We start from the raw sequence: 18,651 nt of genomic DNA, 5'->3' as shown, positions 1-18,651 counted from the left end.
TCAGGGCGGGAAGACCATGGTTCCAGTCCTGTCTCTGCCCCATCCCACAGCGTGGTGTCGAATGAGTCTGGAATCCCTGTGAACTCTTTTTACCCACCTGTGAAATGAGCATGAAAATCACCTATGTCCTCAGACCTAGGTTGGTAGTTCTGGGTATGTAGGTGAGTCTGAGCATTTCCTGGAGTGTCCGATGCCCATGCTGGGCTGCTCCTCTCAGGGACCTCTCTGGGAGAGCACATCTGAATCTAGAGTCAGGGAGGACTTGGGTCCTTTGAGAAACATCCCAACTGATTTTAAGACAACATTTTCCTTCCCTGCTTTTAAGATCTATGTTGAAGATGTTGTAGCAGATGTTAAGAGAAACAGGAAAAAGGACTCAACCAAAACCGGGTGGTGTTTTACTAGGACCCCAGCCTAGAGTCTCTTTAGGGACACTGCCAGGTTTCCTTGTGATGGAAACGGGGGTTCTCAACTGGGGGCAGTTTTATCCCCCAGGGGCACTTGGCAATGTCTGGAGGCGTTTATGGTTGTCACAACTGGAGAGGGGGTTTAACTAGCATCCCGGTAGAAACCTGCAATGCTGCTAAACGGCCTGCAATGCACGGGACAGCCCCACAGCAAAGAATGATCTAGGTGGAAATGTTGATGGTGCCAAAGTCAAGACTGGGTAACCCTGGGTTGAAAATAGCCAGTATTTATTATGTGTTAGACATTGTTGTTCTAAGAGCTCCACAGGTATTAACTTGCTAATCCTCCCAACCCTATGATGTAGGAGCTATTATCACCCTCAGCTGACAGATGGAGAAGTAGGGGCACAGGGAGGGTAAACACCTGGACTGGGGCAGGGGTCCCAAGTGAGGAGCAGGCAGAGCCAGGACTTGGACCCTGATGGTCCAGCCGCCGAGTCTGCGCCTTCAGCCACTTGTGCTGCACTGCTCTGCGTTAAGGAGGCTGCTTGGATTTTTTTTTTTTTTTTGGCCACTCTGCGCAGCATGTGGGATCTTAGTTCCCCGAACCCGTGCGCCCTGCAGTGGAGGCGCGGAGTCTTAACCACAGAAACGTTTTATTCCTGTGCCTAGAAAATAAGAGGGAAGGGCTAGGGTTAAGGGTGATGAGGGGCCTAGTGACCCGTCAGTGAAAACCGTACATTTTCCAGATTCCGAGTGTGGTTCAGGTCATGAATTTAATGGCACGAGGCACCTCGTGGGAGTGGGTCGTGGGTGAACATAACTTCTTAGTCTTTGGCTCCCTTCACTGGGGAATCAAAGAGAGACCGGGCCCATCCTTTCCGTGGTGCCTGTCAGGGTCAGAGTGTGGCAGGACCGTGTGGAGAGAGTGGCTGACTGTGGCCCCGGGCTGTGTTGTGTCATTGCAGACGTGAAGACAACCGTGGTTTACCCTGCCACAGAGAAACACCTGCAAAAGTACCTGCACCGGGACCTCCGCCTGGTCCGGGAGACGGGCGACAATTACAAGAACATCACCTTACCGCACCTGGAGTCCCAGAGCCTCAGCATCCAGGTACTGGCCGCCGCGGCCTGGGCCAGCCCCGCGGGTCAGATTCGGAGTGCTGTCCCCACGGCCAGTGTATCTTCTCAAGCATCTGTCGAGGTGGTACCAGGGTCCAGCGCTCTCCCACAGCACAGGCCACGGGACACAGCAGAGAGTACAGCGGCGCCCCTGCCTTCACGGAGCTTACCTCCTTGTTCAGGTGTCGGCGCGTGAATATATAAGTAACCACACAAAACGTGAGATTGTGAGTGCTGTGGAGAAGAATAAGCAGGATAGATGGCATAGACAGTGCCGGGCTGAGGCTGTCGCTGTTTCATAGAGGATAGTCACCTTCGTTGATAAGGGAATTGACAGCGGTCTTGGGCACTCGGGGATCTCAGAGCAGTCCAGTTCGTGGAAAGAATTTCTAAGTACTCTACAGTAGCCTTGATACGGTCTCAGAATGGCTTGCCCTGGCCGGGGGTCTGTGAACGGTAAAGACGGGTGCTGGTTAGGCCTCCTCATCCAGACTCTCATCCCTGGTTTCACCCACAGCAAACCAGCCTCCAGGAGCTGAGTCACAGGGTAGAAACCCCCTTCCCTTGCTCCCCTGCATCCATTGCAGGGGGCAGGCGCGGGGGTTGGCGCAGGGCCTCTTCTCCCAGGGTGATGGCCGTGGGTTGGGAGCGTCTTCGAAGTGTCTGCAGCAACTGGGCTAGGTGCAAGGCCATTTCGCTAAGACATCCGACGTCTTGGGTCTGTGCCCAGCACCACCCAGAGCCTCTGCCTGGAATTGGTCCCACGTGCACGCTCAGAGATAATGTGATGGCTCAGGCGTTCTCCTGTAGAGTGTCTCTACACACTCCACCCAAGATGCAGGCTGCGGTGGTGTGGGACGTCCTAGTGTGGGAAGCTCACAGCCATTTGTCCCGGAGGAGGGAGGGTGTCCTGTCTGTGGGGTCTCGGGAGGTGGATTGTGCCTGGGAGGAGGAAGGACAGGAGGTTGGCAGGGCTTGCAGGGGGTCCCCTGGGGAAGACCCAACCCAGCTGTTAGCCGTGGTCCCCTGCACATTATTTGCACAAGGCTCCTCTAACTCACAGTGGCTTGATTTTTTCCTTTTTTTAAAGAAGTCCCAGCACTTGCTCTGTCTTCTAAGTAGAAGGGAAATATGTCTCCATCTTCCTAGACTGTGTCTGAGATTGCGGGGGGATGTCCTGGAATGTGTGTTCTGCTGCACTGGTTGCACGTATGTGGGATTCAAGAGAGGAAGCCTGTAATACAGCTGGTATGAGTCGTATATATACCTTCTTATAGACCATTATGCAGATCCTCTTGGGAAATAATAACCCCTCTGCTCTACCAACTTCTGCTTGACATGAGCATTCATGTATTCTTATTTTTTTTTTTTTGGCCGCACCGCATGGCTTGTGAGATCTTAGTACCCCAACCAGGGATCGAGCCCAGGCACACAGCAGTGAAAGCGCCGAGTCCTAACCACTGGACTGCCAGGGAATTTCCCATGTATTCTTTCTCTGCTGTTTCTAGCAAGTTTACACGCACCCAGCTTAATTGGCAATAGTCATTGTATTTATTGAGCATCCCCTGTGTACCAGGCCCTGTGCTGGGCTCTGGAGGGTCACCAAGATAAACACTGATAACGTCCCCACAGTCTTGTAAGGAAGATAGGCATGCAACCTGGTAACTGCAGTATAATGGGATGAGCACTTTGGCGGTCTAGACACGAGGTACAGTATCGACACAGAGGGGGAGTGATCAGCCCAGACAGCGGGGGGCTTCACAGGGGAGAGGATCCTCCAGTTGGGTCTTAAAGGACAAAGAGAAGTTTGCCAGCTGGAAGAGGCAGACAGGGCACTCCAGGCAGAGGGCAGAGCAAGTATAGGGGCACAGAGGACTGGACCCATTTGATGCATTTCGGGAACGGGCAGGAGAAGGCAGGTGGGGGCCACAAAGAGGCTTGTGCACTTTGTCCAGGAGACCAGGAGTTCCCACACCTTGCTGCTCGTCAGGATGGCCTGGTTAGATTTTTTTAAATACAGAGCACAGGGCCCTCCTCCATATCTACTGAGTCAGAATGGAGCTGGGAGTAGAGCTGGGAAATCCGCATTTAAAAAAATCTTTTTGTTCTAATGATCGTCAGATTTGTGGGCGATTGCCAAAGCGATGAGCATCCTGTTAAAGGTTTGAAGCATGTGGGTAACGTGATCAGATTTAAAGAATCATTTGGAAGTTATGAGAGTAGAAGAAGGAGGAAGACTGAACCGAGGCAGAGGCGGCGGGGAGCTTCCCTTGCGATTAAGGCGTAGACGTGGGTGGTTTGGAGCAGTGAGGGAAGGGCCTGGGGTGAGTCCAGGGGCAGCTTGGGCGATGAACGCTACAGAGTCAGATTGTTAGCCAGCACGGGGGCGTGGGCAGCGGAGTGGTTTACGTGGAGGACGGTGAGTTAGTTTGTCACTTCTTGGAACTCACGAGGTGACAGAACAGCGACTGTCCTAAGCATTTTACAGGCATCGTATCTTCACAGCAGGCCTTTGGAGACCGGCTTCAAAGCCAGGCGGTCTGGCCCCAGCGTCTGTGCTCTAAGCCAACTACCCTATTTGGCTGCTCAAATTTGAGGTGCTTGTAATTTCCCAGTAAAAAAAATGCGGTGGGGTGTCTGCATCTGGAGCCTTGGAGGCTGATTTGTGAGTCATCTGATCAGGGCTTCTGCGTCGGCCCAGGGTTTGGACTCTAGTCCTGCCGCCCCGCAGCCTCGCGATCTCATCCTTCATTTCTGAGTCCCAGTCTCCTTGTCTGGACAATGTGACCGACGGCACCTCCCTCCTGGGGTCCCAGTGGAAGTTGAGAGCCGTGCCACATATCACGTGCCTGCTGCCATTTCCAGCACAGAAAAGGCGCCAGAGTGGTGGCCGCCGTTGCCCACACAGGTAGCCGTTCCAGGGAGGACGGGAGAGTGTGGGGCTGAGACGCAGGCAGGGGAGGGGTGGCTGGAGGAGAGGGGCCAGCAAAAAAGAGCAGGAGGATAGTGAAGAGGGGGCTCGGGGAGAGGGGCTCCTGGGTCAGTTGCCAGTGTCACCTACAGGGAAGAAGTCGTGCCGGGTGTGTCCAGAAGCGGCCAGCACCCCCATATCGTCTGCGGGGCCGAGGCTCCCGGGCTTGCTTTCCCAGCGTGTTACTCTCCGTTACGTCACCCCTATGATTCATGTGGACTTTGTTCCCTGGCTTTCCTCCCTCTCTCATCTGGGCTGAGACATCCTGTGTATTCAGACCTCTCCCGGCTCTCCCAGAGGCCTTACCCATGTGGCCTGCAGCCTGGGCTCTGGGGCCGGACTCTGGGTCGGAATGTGTGAACTTGGGTGAACTTCCTTGCACCTACCTCTTCCTTCCCTGCAATATGGGGACCCCGACAGTGCCCACCTTACGGGCTTGCCGCACAGGGTGGTCCCGTGAGATAGGCTCATCACAGCACACCTTCCCAGCCCTCACGTGCCCTTCCAGCCCCGCACGTGGTCCCCTCAGCGCACCTCCTTTGCTCTCATCCGCTTTCTTTTTTGCCTTTCCACAGTCGGTCTTGTAGCCTCGGGCAAGCGCAGCCTGACCTCCCCTTGGAGCCTTCTCAGCACCTTCCTTGTTCTCAGTTGCCTCCCTGGGCAGGGCTCTGTGTTGGGCACTTTCACACGCATTTTCTCACTTACAGTTCGCACCACAACCCTCACTTGGGGGTGTTATTAGATCCTTTTGAGGAAGGAGGAAACCAAGGCTTAGAGAGATTAAATCACTTTTTTTTTTTTTTTAAAGATGCTAGTTCTTTATGTATATATTTATTTGGGGCTGTGTTGGGTCTTCGTTGCTGTATGCGGGCTTTTCTCTAGCTGTGGGGAGCGGGGGCCTTCGTTGCGGTGCGTGGGCTTCTTAGTGCGGTGGCTTCTCTTGTTGTGGAGCACGGGCTCTAGGCGCGCGGGCTCAGTAGTTGTGGCTCGCAGGCTCTAGAGTGCAGGCTCAGTAGTTGTGGCGCACGGGCTTAGATGCTCCAAGGCATGTGGGATCTTCCCGGACCAGGGCTTGAACCCGTGTCCCCTGCATTGGCAGGCGGATTCTCAAACACTGCGCCACCAGGGAAGTCCCAGATGAAGTCACTTTGCCAGCGTGCAGCTAGTTAGTGGTGGAAGTGAGAGATGAGCCCAGTCTTGTTGGGCTCCAGAGTCTGTTCATTCTCTCCCAGACGACATGTTGTTGCTTTCCAGGCGGAGGCAGAGCTGCTTATCTGTGGGCAAAAGCAGGGCCCCAGGGAGGCTGGGCCACACCAGGGCTCTCCACGCAGGGACACCATCCCCTCCCTCCCATTTATTTTTGGGAGGTTTCAGGTCAGGATCCGGCTGGCTTTTTTTCTCCAGTAGCACATTCTTAGAGAGAGTTCCAGTCAGAGAGGACATTCTGACTGGAATGTCCCTCCCTGGAATGTTCTCCACCTGCTGGGCTGTGCATCGCTCTGGCCCCAGTGCTGCACGAGGAAGCCACTGCTGGGCGGCCCCCAGACTCCACCCAACAAGTGGCACTGCCAGGCTCTTCTTGACCATATTGTGACCGGGCTGTGGGTCTTACCAGGGGGTCTGGGAGGCCCAGATTGTCCCAGGCAGGTTTTCTCTGCCTCCTCGCTCTGCATCTCAGACAGTTGCACTTGGCCTTGGCCCTGCTGGCCGACAGCAGAGGATGTGGACTCGGTGGGGCATGGGGGAGGATGTGTGTAGCCCTGGCCCTCACTGACACTGCTGCACCAGCGTTCCTGGTGGTGGGCAGAGGAGCCCTCCGCTGGCCTGGCCGTGTCGGCGCCCTGGCCTCCCATCCACCGCTCGGGCAGCTTGAGGCCCTTCGTGACTGCGGGGCGGAAGGGGCAGCCGTATGAGCCCAGCTCCTGCCCTCTCTGTGGCTCTCCAGCAGGGTTCGCTCTCGGATTTCAGGCACAGAGTTCACTGGCCTGGAAGGAAGTCGTGTTGGCAAAGGGCTCTCAGACCTCTGGGGAAGTGGAGAAGAGCCGGGGCTGGGGGGTTGGATCCCCGTGAGAACAGGGGCCTTCTTATCTTAACCTCCCTGCAGGCTGGCTTCTTCAGAGAGGCCTCCAGGACCTTAATGGTAAAGTGATGCCCTTGGGATTCACACAGCGCCCAAGGAAGGGTCCTCTGAAGACTGTTGACAGCAGCTAATCAAAGGGCGTGAGAGAGCTGGCAGCCTGGGGTTAACAGGAAAGGTCTGTGTAATCGCCTCTCCACGTGGCGTTTGTTCCGCTTTGTCACGAAGGGTGCATGTCAGCTGGGTCCCCAGGTGGGGCAGCGGTGCTAACCCCAGCCCTCACAAGGATCCCAGCAGGCTGAGAAACCCAGCACACTAACTTCTAGAACCTGAGCCTTTCCCCACCCTGGTGTGTAGCGGACTTCCTCTGCAGAAGAAACTCCCAGCCTGACTCTCTGCCCGTGGTCCTGAATAAAGTGGGACAGGGCCCGCCCATGGGACGCTTTTCCCGAGTCCTGTGGGCAGTGGAAGGGGCGGCTGCAGACCAGGCCTGTGAGGCCAGAGCAGAGCACGTGCACAGTGCCGGCCAGGAACCGCCTGAAGAGATGGCCCTGTCTGAGTTGCCGTGACCCCTGTGGGGATGGCTGTAGTGGGAGAGGGGGAGTCCCTTCCGGACCCCCAAGAGTAGCTCCCCGGAACAGGACAGCCTGAGTGTCGGTCCCCCGAGCATAGTGGCCCTTTCAGACTTGGCTGTCCTTCCTGGGGAGGCCTGAGAGCCTACCTGGCCCACTGTGGGGTGTCTCTCAGGGAAAAGGACTGGTCTGTGAACCCCCTCTCTCCCCTTCCTTCCAGTGGGTGTACAATATTCTCGACAGGAAGGCTGAAGCCGACCGGATTGTTTTTGAGAATCCAGACCCCTCTGATGGCTTTGTCCTCATCCCCGACCTCAAGTGGAACCAGCAGCAGGTAAGGGATTTCGTGCTGGGCCTCTCTGGCCTCTGAGTGCCCTGCTCCAGGCCGCTGGGCCTACTTAATCCTGCCCTTCCTCCTCATGTTGCTCGCTCTCTCTAAGCAGATTATAATTAACCAAAGGCGAGGCCTGAGTTCTCTGCAGTGGGAGCACCTAAAACAAATGTTTACACTTTAATGGGCCAGTTAAAGCCTCTTTCTGGCTCACCTCCCACCCTGGGGGTGAGGATGGGGCAGTGTTTGCATCCATGACCTCGCGGGCTGTTCCTTTACCAGCCAAGCTGGGGAGCTGCACCCTCACTTCCAGGAGCACCTGGAGCCCTGAGGTGGATGGTTCACCCTCTCCCCGCGCCCTGGATACCGGCAGATCCAGGCAGGCCCATGGTCTGCAACACTGGCCGGCAGAAAGTAGGGTGACCGACCCGAGGAGTCCCCTGCACTACCCGAGCCACAGAGGAGGCCTCCGGTGGCCCAGGGCCACCCCCCTCCTCCAAGCCTCTCAGCTCTGCTGCCTGGCCCCCTAGCGGCCCCTGCCCTGACCTTCTTGAGAGCAGCTTTCCCGGGAGCCGTCTTCACTCACACCGCCCCTACTGTCCTCTGCAGCCTCTGGCCGCCTCCTCTCCTCCTTCCTCACCTCACTGTGAGGCCCATCACTGGTATCTCTGGGCCGGGGCCCTTTGGCTGCCTGCAGGAAATGCAGGGTCACGTCTGATCCCAAAGAATGGGTTTGTTTTCCTTCCCTCGCCCATCCCGTGAGCTGATACCCGGCACAGCCTTCATGCTTCACTCGATGCCAGTGGAGCAGAGAGGTGTGATTTCATGTCATGTTTGGGATTCATCAGCAGATACCATCTAAAATAAATGCTACTATTATTTGGAAGTCCTGTGACAGTGACACGTGGAACAGCTGAAGACACCCACAGACATGCACACACACTCCAGGTTCAAGCAGTTTTATTTCCTACTTCTCCTTGGGCCCCTAGCTAGTGCAAGAGTCCTGGACACAGGCCATGAGAAGGAAGAGCCCAGAAGGGACTTGTAGGCAAAACGGAGGCCTGGGTGGGCACAGCTTAGCCATCTGCCGGGGGGTTCCCGCTGGGCTCATCTGTAGCAGGTCTGGGGCAGAAAGCCTGGATTCTTAGGGCCCTGGAGGAGAAGAATGTGTATGGCATGGAGAGACTGTTGGCATGAAGAGGCACAGTTGGACATCCCGCACCATATGGAAAATGTCATTCTAAGTTTTTAAGTTGGGGCCCTTGGGGATTTGGTTGGGTGACTCATGGTCCCCAGATTATCTTATTGAGGAATCTCGCAGCTCAGATTGCAGGGCTGAGGGCTGCTGGGTTCTCTCCATGCCTTGGCCCTTGGAGCCCTGGTGTCTGGGGCTTGCCTTGCACGAGGATGTGAAACTGGCCAAGGCCAGGGTTTGGGTAAGCAGAGACGGCTGGGAGGGTTTTCTGGGCAAGAGGAAGAGTCCGTTTGCTCTTCTCTGGCTCAAGACCTTGTTGGCCTTGGGTCTCAGGACTGTTGTGAACTCCAGGTCCTCAGCAAGGCAGCATTCAGGACGGATGGCAGGAAGGGCCGTCTGTGAGCCCTGTGAGATAGGGGAAGGGAGGAGAGGGTGAAGCCGTGGTGGAGCTCACTGCCCCGCTGGCCTGAGGCTCCCTTCCCCCGCCACATGCCTGTTCACTTCCTCGCCTGCCTCTGATTCCAGGCACATGGAGTTGTTTACTCTCCCACTTAGATGCCCTAGACTTTCTTGCCTCTGAGCCTTTGCTTTCCTCTACCTCAGTGCCCTTTCTCCAAACCCTACCTCTTCTTCAAGACCCGGGTGCCCTGCCTTCTCTTTAGGAAGCCTCTCGGGATCACCCTAGCTAGTCTGTCCTTCTTCCTCCTGCACTCGTATCACCTTATGTCTTACAGCAGTTACTTCTGTACATGCGATTAGACCATAAGAGTTGTGCTTGGCATTTTCTTGAACCTCCTTCCCGCCGCTCATTCCCCATCAGCTGTGAGTATGTAAATACTCTCATATGGTATTTTTTAGCAGGAAGAATAAACAGAAGCTCTGTCCCTTAGACTGTCCCACTCACCCTGGCCACGAGGACGCCCACGTTGCCTGGGGATTGGTCCTGCCACGGGGTCCCTGGGATTGGCTGTGGCTGACACTGCAGGCCTTGGGGTGTGGGTGCTTCCTGGTTTCTGGGCGGAATTCCGGGATTGGCAGCCTCCCCGGCCCTGTCCCCTGCTGAGCCCGGTTTACCCCTGCCTGTCTCCGCACAGCTCGATGACCTGTATCTGATTGCCATCTGCCATCGCCGGGACATCAAGTCGCTTCGGGACCTCACCCCAGAGCACCTGCCACTGCTCAGGAACATCCTCCAGGAGGGGCAGGTGAGCTGCCGGGGCTGAATCTATGCCGGAGCCCCGGGGAGTTACACTCCAGTTCCATTGCGTCCTGGGCCCCTTTCCTCACCCCTTCCAGAAGTCTGTCTCGTGAAAAGGGCTCCTCTCTGAATGCCCGTGCAGCGGCCCATGAAGGCTTTTAGGGGGCCTCACGAGGCCCCTGTTCCTGGTCCTGCCCTGCCCTCTAGCTCTACTCTTAGCCCCCTTGCCTCACCCGACACGGGCTTCCTCAGCTCGGGTTCCCGCTTTTGCTCCCTGCCTGTGTCCTGCAGGTCACGTCTGGGATGCCCTCCCATCCCGGGGTTACCTGCCCCGCTCACGACAGCCACATCATGCCAGACGTGTTTCTCGGGTAGACGGTGCACGACCTGACGTGTGTCTGTGTCCCCTCATCTACCCTGAGGGAAGAGACTGAATCCTCTAGCACCTGGCATTCTGGGATACTTTCTCTCTGGGAGATTTGCTGAATCCAATGAAATTACAGCATTGCTAAAAGGAGCCCTGGGGGCGAGGGGAGATGGGGGAAGAGAGTCTTGAGTCTTGGGTCCTGGTCCTGGTTGTGACACTTTGACCTTAGCCCACTGGATGACCTCAGGCAGGTCACTTCACCTCTCTGGGCCTCGGTGTCTGGAGGGGGTCCTTCTTCCTTCTGATTCCATTATTCTGTGGGCTTGGTCTTGGCCTGAGACATTAGAAGATGCGGCCTCCATGGCAGGCCTGCTGTCACCAGGGTGCCCAGTGGGGAAGAGGCTCCCCCCCCAGGTCAGGTTCAACAAGAGCTGCTGAGGCTCTGCCGCAGACCTGAAGGAGGGGCTGTGCTTGGGGCCACTCTCCCTTCACCTGCGGCCCCTCCCTGTCCTGTGCCGACTGCCTTCTGCCCCGCATGCCCACGTCGCCATCCCCCTGGCTGCCTTTCTCTTTTCCCAGTAACTCGTTTCTCTGCTGAAACAGCCTCTGGATGCAGAGCCCCTGGGAGCCTGGGAGATGCTGGGCCAGCGCTTGCGCCTGCCCTGGCAGTTCTGGCAGCACCTCCCAGGAAGCCCTTTGGGTGCCCTGGTCCTGGTGTCACCCTGCTGCCGAGATCCCTGGGGGAGCGCCAAATGCAGAATAGAATACAATTCCAGGATGTATTCTGAGCACGCTGAGGCCCTGTCTTTTTCTCTTCACCCCTGCGGCCTCAGGGATTTGCCTACAGCGGAAATTAAGTCTCCTCTTAATTCCAAGCCTCGGAGGCTCCTGAAGGGGGTGTGGTAGAAAACGCTCTACCCCCGAGCAAGGCTGGGGCAGGCAAAGGGAGCCGGGCCGAAGGTGATGCTTTCCTCTTCCACCAGGAGCCCTGCAAGAATTTGATGATCCGATTATGACTCCCTGGTCTGCCCAGGGCAGCCCTGCTCGCGTCCCCTCCCCTGTCCTTTCTCTGCCACCAAGCCTTAGCTCTGCCGCAGCCCAGCTCCACTCTGTTCTATGCTGAAAGGGAAAACAAGGCCTCTTCCCACCTACTTGATGATACAAGTCTGGTAAATCATCCAGGGCAGGATAGTCCCCACAGTCTTGGAAACCTGGGCCTGTCCTTAGCACCGAGACTTCCTAGAGGCCCAGTGGCAACTGTGAGGAAGCAGGTGTTTTACCAGGTTGGAGGGGGGAAGCCGGATCGAGGCCACCGTCCCCATCCTTGGGAGAAAGAGCCTCCGCTTTGCTGCTGTCACCTGCACTTGCTGACTCCCAAGAATGGAAGACAGGGATCCGAAGCCAACAGCGGGTGGAGAGGCTGGTCGGGGCCGTGGGCGGGAGGGGGTTCTGGCGCCGGTGTGTGGGCAGCAGGGTGAGCCTCCCCGACCCTCCCCTTTCTTGCCAGGAAGCCATCCTGCAGCGCTACCAGGTGGCGGGAGACCGCCTTCGCGTGTACCTGCACTACCTGCCCTCCTACTACCACCTGCACGTGCACTTCACTGCCCTGGGCTTCGAGGCCCCTGGTGCAGGCGTGGAGCGGGCCCACCTGCTGGCCGAGGTGATCGAGAACCTGGAGCAGGACCCCGAGCACTACGGCCGCCGCACCCTCACCTTTGCCCTCAGAGCTGATGACCCCCTCCTCGCGCTCTTGCAGGAGGCCCAGAGAAGCTGAGTCGGAGAAGAGCACTGATGTGTATGGGGGGGGGGGGAAGGGCAGCCGGATTTTAGCACCAAGTGAATTTTTTTTTTTAATATATTTTCTACTGGTTTCTTTCCAGCATGAGAATAAACTATCGGTCTCATTCGGTGTGGACCCACGGTGTGGCCTGCTGGGGAAGCGGAGTGGGCAGAACCTCCCACTCCGGAGGGGGAAGGTCTTAAGAAGGGGGTGAGTGTCTGGGGGTCAGCCCAGCTGGCCCAGAGGGCTTGGGGCTTTCTGTAGGCCCCCGTGTACCCGTCCTGGCTGTCTTCACATCCGGAATCCAGCTGAGCCTCCCTCCGCTTTCACTCCTTCCTGCTCTGCCACCACGGGGCGCTCTGCCTTCTTCCCACTTACTGTATCTCCACCTGTCTGGTGGGCGTAATCGATAGAGTCTTTCTGACAGTACTTCCTCTTTCTCTCCCCAGCACTGAGGTCACACTTCCCATGTGTGAGCCAATCCTGTTGATATGCTCTTGTTGACAAGGATGGAGCATGGCCGCTCCTGGAAGTGGGAGGGGCTTAATAAGAGTCAGATGTTGCAAAGCCCAAGAAGCCTGCCTTTGCCTTGGCTTCTTGGTCAGGGAGTCCGTGGCCTTGAGTTTGTTATCTGGGCAGGAAGATACGACAATTCGCAGGGAGCAGCCAGAAGATCAAATACAAACAGTGTCTCAACAGGGCAAAGTGACACGGTTGCAGTGGAGTCTGAAAGCCCTGAGGTTCTTGGGTGCAAGGTATGACCAGCATCACAGAATAGAATAGAATGTCCATAGAATCGCGAGGCCAGGGAGGGACTTCAAAGTGTCCAAGGCTATGGCCTGTAGGGAGCCACCAAGGGCTTATCTGGGAAGGTGACATCTACCACTGCTCCAGCAGAACAGGGACTCGGGTGCAGACGTTGACGGCATGCAGTTAAACACGTGAGGCTCTCTTCCCAGCCCAGCGGACAGATGTATCACACTGCTGGAGAGGGGCTGGCGTTTGCTCCTTAGCATGGGGCTGTGGGTTACTGGGTCTCGTTTCCTCAGGACACACTCTCAGGGGAGACAGGATGTGTGTCCCGCAAAGTGAAAGGAGGAGGAAAGCTGAAGCAGACGAGGGGGTAGCTCTTATTCTGCATCCCCTGGACTGAGAGCCAGGAGGCTGGAGCCAGAGCCGAGCGCCACTCATTTGTTCCTTGCGTGTTTATTTAACGCATACGACAGGCCCAGCGCTGCCCTAGATGGTGGTAAATGGTCTCTTCCTGGTGTCCACCCGAGGCGTCCTGAGCTTATTTCTTTGTCAAGGGGAACGGGGATGAGGATCCACTACGGAGTGATGTGCTGGGTGATCGTAAACCAACAGGGCAAAGTGACATGGTTGTGGTGGAGTCCAAAGCTTTGACTCGCTGATGGACTCAAGCCAGACAGTGTCCAGTGTCCTAAGCGCTGGGGATACGGAGATGACTAAAAAGAAGCTCCCGGCCTCCGGGCTAGTGGGCGGACAGACGGTCCTCAGCCCGAGGGGTGCAGAATGAGAACCACCCCCTCCTCTGCCTCGGCTTTCCTCCTGCCTTCCCTTAGCAGAACCCAGCATCCCGCCGCCCCGGAGAGAGCGTCCTGAGCAAGACGAGCAGCGCCAGCCCCCTCTGGCAGCGTGGGCGTCCTAGTGTGTTTAGCCGCGTGCCCTCGGAGTGCGCGCCTGTGTCCCTGCTCTCCTGGAGGTAGATGTCACCTTCCCAGACAAGTCCTGGAGGGCTCCCCACCGGCCACCAGGCCCCAGTTCTTGGCCGACTTTCTTCCCAGCGTGGTTGGGGAGGGAGGGGAGCAACTGGAGACAGGACTGCTGTTCCTCGGCTCCTCTCTGTTTGCCCAGAGGTTTCCTCATAGAGCAGAATTGCTGAGTGTTCTGTCAGCATTCCTTCAGGACACTGAGAAAAATAACATTTCAGGAGGAGTTGGGCAGTTAGCTCCACATTGCCTGACTCTGTTGGATACAGATCCTCAAATGGAGAAACAAATCAAACGATTACGTACAAAGTAATATTTGAAAATGTTTCTCTTGTAATGCTTCTATTCCAAAACAGTTTAATGTATCTATTGTATTTCTGAATAGGCTGACGTGGGTCTGCTAACTCTGCCTTCTCAGAAAGGACTAAATCTTTATTCCAGACCCGTATATTGAACCCTAAAGTGGTCTTTCTTTTGTAAGAAGATGCTGATAATTAACAGTAGTTGTTTTTTAAAAATCCTCACTTAGCAAAATAAATGTTGGCAGCCCTGTGTTCGCTCCATATTCTTACTGAAATTACACTGGATTCCAAAGTCTCTATAAACTTGAAGTTACCAAGTTTTAACCACTTAAAAAATAAGCATGGACTACAGTGTTTCAGTTCAATCAATAAGGTTTTGAATATCGACCCTACTTTTTGTTTTTAGACAAGAATATGGAGCTAGAGCTCTCCTGGAGTTTACAGTTTAGTGAGCCACGTAGACGTAATTACACAGTGACTCCATGGACACGAGTGCTTTGAGAAGACCTGGGGGGGGTGCTGTGGCGGCTTATGCCGAGAGAAGCCAGACTTCCGGGCTGAAGCCTGAGAGCCGCGTGGCCAGCACAAGCCGAGGCCAGCAGGCAGGGAGACAGTGGCTCAGCGCGGCCGGGACCTAGAACTTGGCTTCTAGCATGGGGCACACACGTCCGGTAGTACCCTGACCAGTTTCTCCTTCAGGATCATGAGGAAGAAATGAAAGTCAAGGCGAAGGGGAAATTGCTTCGTGTTCGGAACCGCCTCCTTTGAGAGCCAGCATGGTCTGGTGACTCTGGCATAGAACCTGCACCATAACCAGATATGATCTCGGGCAAGTTATGTAACTGTCTGTAAGCTAGGAGTGATAGCGGTGCCTACCCCGAGGGGCTTTGTGAGGATTAAGTAAGAGGATTTTGTGGACATGGTAAGACCTATAAATGTTACCTGCCATTTTTCTACGGCGAGAAGGGCCTAAAGGACACAGCCGGTATATTGGGGTTAGATATTAAAAAGGACTTCCGGATTAGAAGGCAGTGAATCCTCAATTATGCACTGAAGTCATGGTAACCAAGAGACTTGAAGGCAAAAAGCAAGCCATAAACTCTCTGTGGTTAATTGATCATGGCCCCAAAAGAGACAAGGGCTGTGTGCAGTGGCTTCTCAGGGATCCCGTCCAGCCGACAGGTTCCTGGAGTGCATTTTAGCCTTCGCCTTACGGCAGGTTTCTAAGACTACAATAGTGATGTCCGCTGCTATTGAGAACCCTGGGAACAGCTCAGCTCCAGCGTCCAGCCATATAAATCTGATAAAAATAGGAGCTGAAACACCATCCCGGAGTTGCTATTTTTAAAAGCGTCTGAGATGCTGGATTGGGTTTATTTCTTCCTCAAACGGCATCTTGCTGTTCCCTCCTCCTGGTCGGCAGGATGCTAACGTGGCACATGTGAAGGACAGGAGCCAAAAGCCTGTGAGACACATGTGTCGAGAGCGCCACGCCTCCTACACACACCCCTGCCTGCCCGGGGGTGGGCCACAAGTCCAGGGCCTCCCAGCTCCAGATGCACCTGCCCCTCCCTCGCCCTTTGCTCCTCTGTCTCCTCCCTCAACTCCCTAGAGAGAGAGAGACACCCTAGAGAGAGAGAAGCCCCCTGGTCGCCCTAGCAGAGTGTTGTCCGCCACCTCCTCCACAGCAGAGACAGAACCAGAGAGGTAAAGGGGGCGCTGAGGAGGTGGGAATGGAGGCAACATGGCTTGGAAGGGGACCAGGACCCAGACCACTGACCCTCAGGGTGTCTTGACACGCCCTTGGCACAGCTGGTCTCCGACAGCAACAGTTTTAGGAGCCGAAGCCCCGCTTGTCCCACCACACTGCCTCTTGCTAAGCAAATCCCAGTGCCTTGTAGATGGGCAAGGGGGGCAGTGGAGCCGGGAGGGGCTCCAGGTGAAAAGTACCAGAATCCTTTCCTCCTGCCCCACAGATGATATGGGTTCTAGGCAGCCAGCTAAGCATCTGGCTGTGCCATTAGGAAACTGGAGGGAAAAGATTCTAAGCACAGGGCCTCCCTGGTGGCGCAGCGGTTGAGAGTCCGCCTGCCGATGCAGGGGACGCGGGTTCGTTCCCCGGTCCGGGAAGATCCCACGTGCCGCGGAGCGGCTGGGCCCGTGAGCCATGGCCGCTGAGCCTGTGCGTCCGGAGCCTGTGCTCTGCAACAGGAGAGGCCACAACAGTGAGGCCCGCGTACCGCAAAAAAAAAAAAAAAAATTCTAAGCACATTGTGGCCTAAGGGGAGGAGTCAGGATCTCAGTTAGCTTCTGGGCACCCAGTAACCAGGTCTGGGATAAGCTGGGGTGGGGGGAAGGGAGGAGATCTGAATACAGCTTACTGGTTCCGTGTGCATAATAAAAGCACGTACTTGTACAACACCTTATACTGCCAGAGCAAATGTGTATCCATTTGAACTTACATCCCTTTGAATAAGCACAGTTATTTCCATTTTTTTCTAGTAAGAAAATTAAAGCTACTTAGTGACCGAGGCAGAGTTGGAAATCAGGTCTCCAGGAGCAAAATTTGGCCCTTCAGTTCTGTTTTCCCACAGAGTGAAGTTTACATGGCTCATAACAAGAACTGCCAACCGTGTTTAGATCTAGTTCATTAAGGAGTTTGCAAAGTTTAGAAGCTGGGCTGATTCTCAGGTCAGCTCTGCCACACTCACCTAGTCGCTTTGGGTGATTGCTTCCTCTCTGTGGGCCACTTTTCCCACCCACGTACCAGGGAGGCTATTCCCTCTTCCTCTAACCTTGACCCAGGCAGAGACTTTAGTCACTGTGCCAGACCTGGAGCTGATACACAATAAACATTTGTTGGATGAATGCTTGATTGACAAAGCCAAAGGCACTATTCAAGCATAATTTAGACACTGGGGAAATGTAGGAAAAACCTCTGCCCACGCAAGGTGGGACTTAGGATGGAGAGTCACCTGTGGAAGCACTTGAAGCCCTCTATCTTCACCCTGACTTCTCCACTTTGCTTACGCAGCGTAGAGCTTCCTCTGTTATATGTTCTTAGCAGATAAACCCTCCAGTTTCAGCTGAAGTGAGCCTGAGCTGGCATTTCCGTGAACCCTCTTTGTCAGTTACGCACACCTTACACTTGGTCACATCCTGTCCTAACTTATTTTTTGTTTTTAACATCTTTATTGGAGTATAATAGCGTTACAATGGTGTGTTAGTTTCTGCTTTATAACAGTGAATCAGTTACACATATACATATGTCCCCATACCTCTTCCCTCTTGTATCTCCCTCCCTCCCACCCTCCCTATCCCACCCTTCTAGGTGGTCACAAAGCACCGAGTTGGTCTCCCTGTGCTATGCGGTTGCTTCCCACTAGCTATCTATTTTACGTTTGGTAGTGTATATACGTCCATGCCACTCTCTCACTTTGTCACAGCTTACCCTTCCCCCTCCCCGTATCCTCAAGTCCCTTCTCTAGTAGGTCTGCATCTTTATTCCCGTCTTGCCCCTAGGTTCTTCATGACCACTTTTTTTTTTTTTTTTTTTAGATTCCATATATATGTGTTAGCATACAGTATTTGTTTTTCTCTTTCTGACTTACTCCACTCTGTATGACAGTCTCTAGGTCCATCCACCTCACTACAGATAACTCAGTTTTGTTCCTTTTTTTTTTTTTTTTTTTATTTTTTTGCGGTACACGGGCCTCTCACTGTTGTGGCCTCTCCCGTTGCGGAGCACAGGCTCCGGACGCGCAGGCTCAGCGGCCATGGCTCACGGGCCCAGCCGCTCCGCGGTACGTGGGATCTTCCCGGACAGGGGCACGAGCCCGTGTCCCCTGCATCGGCAGGCGGACTCTCAACCACTGCACCACCAGGGAAGCCCAGTTCTGTTTCTTTTTATGGCTGAGTAATATTCCATTGTATATATGTGCCACATCTTCTCTATCCATTCATCTGCTGATGGACACTTCGGTTGCTTCCATGTCCTGGCTATTGTAAATAGAGCTACAATGAACATTGTGGTACATGACTCTTTTTGAATTATGGTTTTCTCAGGGTATATGCCCAGTAGTGGGATTGCTGGGTCGTATGGTAGTTCTATTTTTAGTTTTCTAAGGAACATCCATACTGTTCTCCATAGTGGCTGTATCCATTTACATTCCCACCAACAGTGCAAGAGGGTTCCCTTTTCTCCACACCCTCTCCAGCATTTATTGTTTGTAGATTTTTTGATGATGGCCATTCTGACTGGTGTGAGATGATATCTCATTGTAGTTTTCATTTACATTTCTCTAATGATTAATGATGTTGAGCATTCTTTCATGTGTTTGTTGGCAGTCTGTATATCTTTGGAGAAATGTCTATTTAGGTCTTCTGCCCATTTTTGGATTGGGTTGTTTGGTTTTTTGTTATTGAGCTGCATGAGCTGCTTGTAAATTTTGGAGATTAATCCTTTGTCAGTTGCTTCATTTGCAAATATTTTCTCCCATTCTGAGGGTTGTCTTTTCATCTTGTTTATGGTTTCCTTTGCTGTGCAAAAGCTTTTATGTCCTAATTTATTTTTGAGTGGGAGTCCACTGTGAGCCTTCT

The 18,651-nt window shown here is 54.5% G+C and overlaps 1 protein-coding gene across 7 annotated transcripts in view; it reads left to right on the top strand.

Moving 5' to 3' along the window:
• Window positions 1-18,651, top strand: part of ST3GAL4 (ST3 beta-galactoside alpha-2,3-sialyltransferase 4) — a 74,213-nt gene that overhangs the window by 21,312 nt on the left and 34,250 nt on the right. For 4 of the 7 annotated variants that reach the window (XM_027092965.1, XM_027092966.1, XM_027092964.1 and 1 more), the window contains exons 3-5: window positions 1,376-1,521; window positions 7,370-7,483; window positions 9,770-9,880. In XM_027092965.1, coding sequence (XP_026948766.1) covers window positions 1,376-1,521; window positions 7,370-7,483; window positions 9,770-9,880 — 371 coding nt within the window. Of the gene's footprint in view, window positions 1-1,375; window positions 1,522-7,369; window positions 7,484-9,769; window positions 9,881-11,747; window positions 12,231-18,651 lie in introns of those variants that run through there. The other 3 variants (XM_027092973.1, XM_027092969.1, XM_027092970.1) reach the window with 2 other exon arrangements.

This window comes from Aethalodelphis obliquidens, unplaced genomic scaffold (genome assembly GCF_003676395.1).
Source record: "Aethalodelphis obliquidens isolate GAN/ISIS:26980383/991018 unplaced genomic scaffold, ASM367639v1 scaffold82, whole genome shotgun sequence".
Taxonomy (NCBI): domain Eukaryota; kingdom Metazoa; phylum Chordata; class Mammalia; order Artiodactyla; family Delphinidae; genus Aethalodelphis; species Aethalodelphis obliquidens.
The sequence above is the reverse complement of the archived record's forward strand: the minus strand, read 5'-3'. Positions and strand labels throughout refer to the sequence as shown.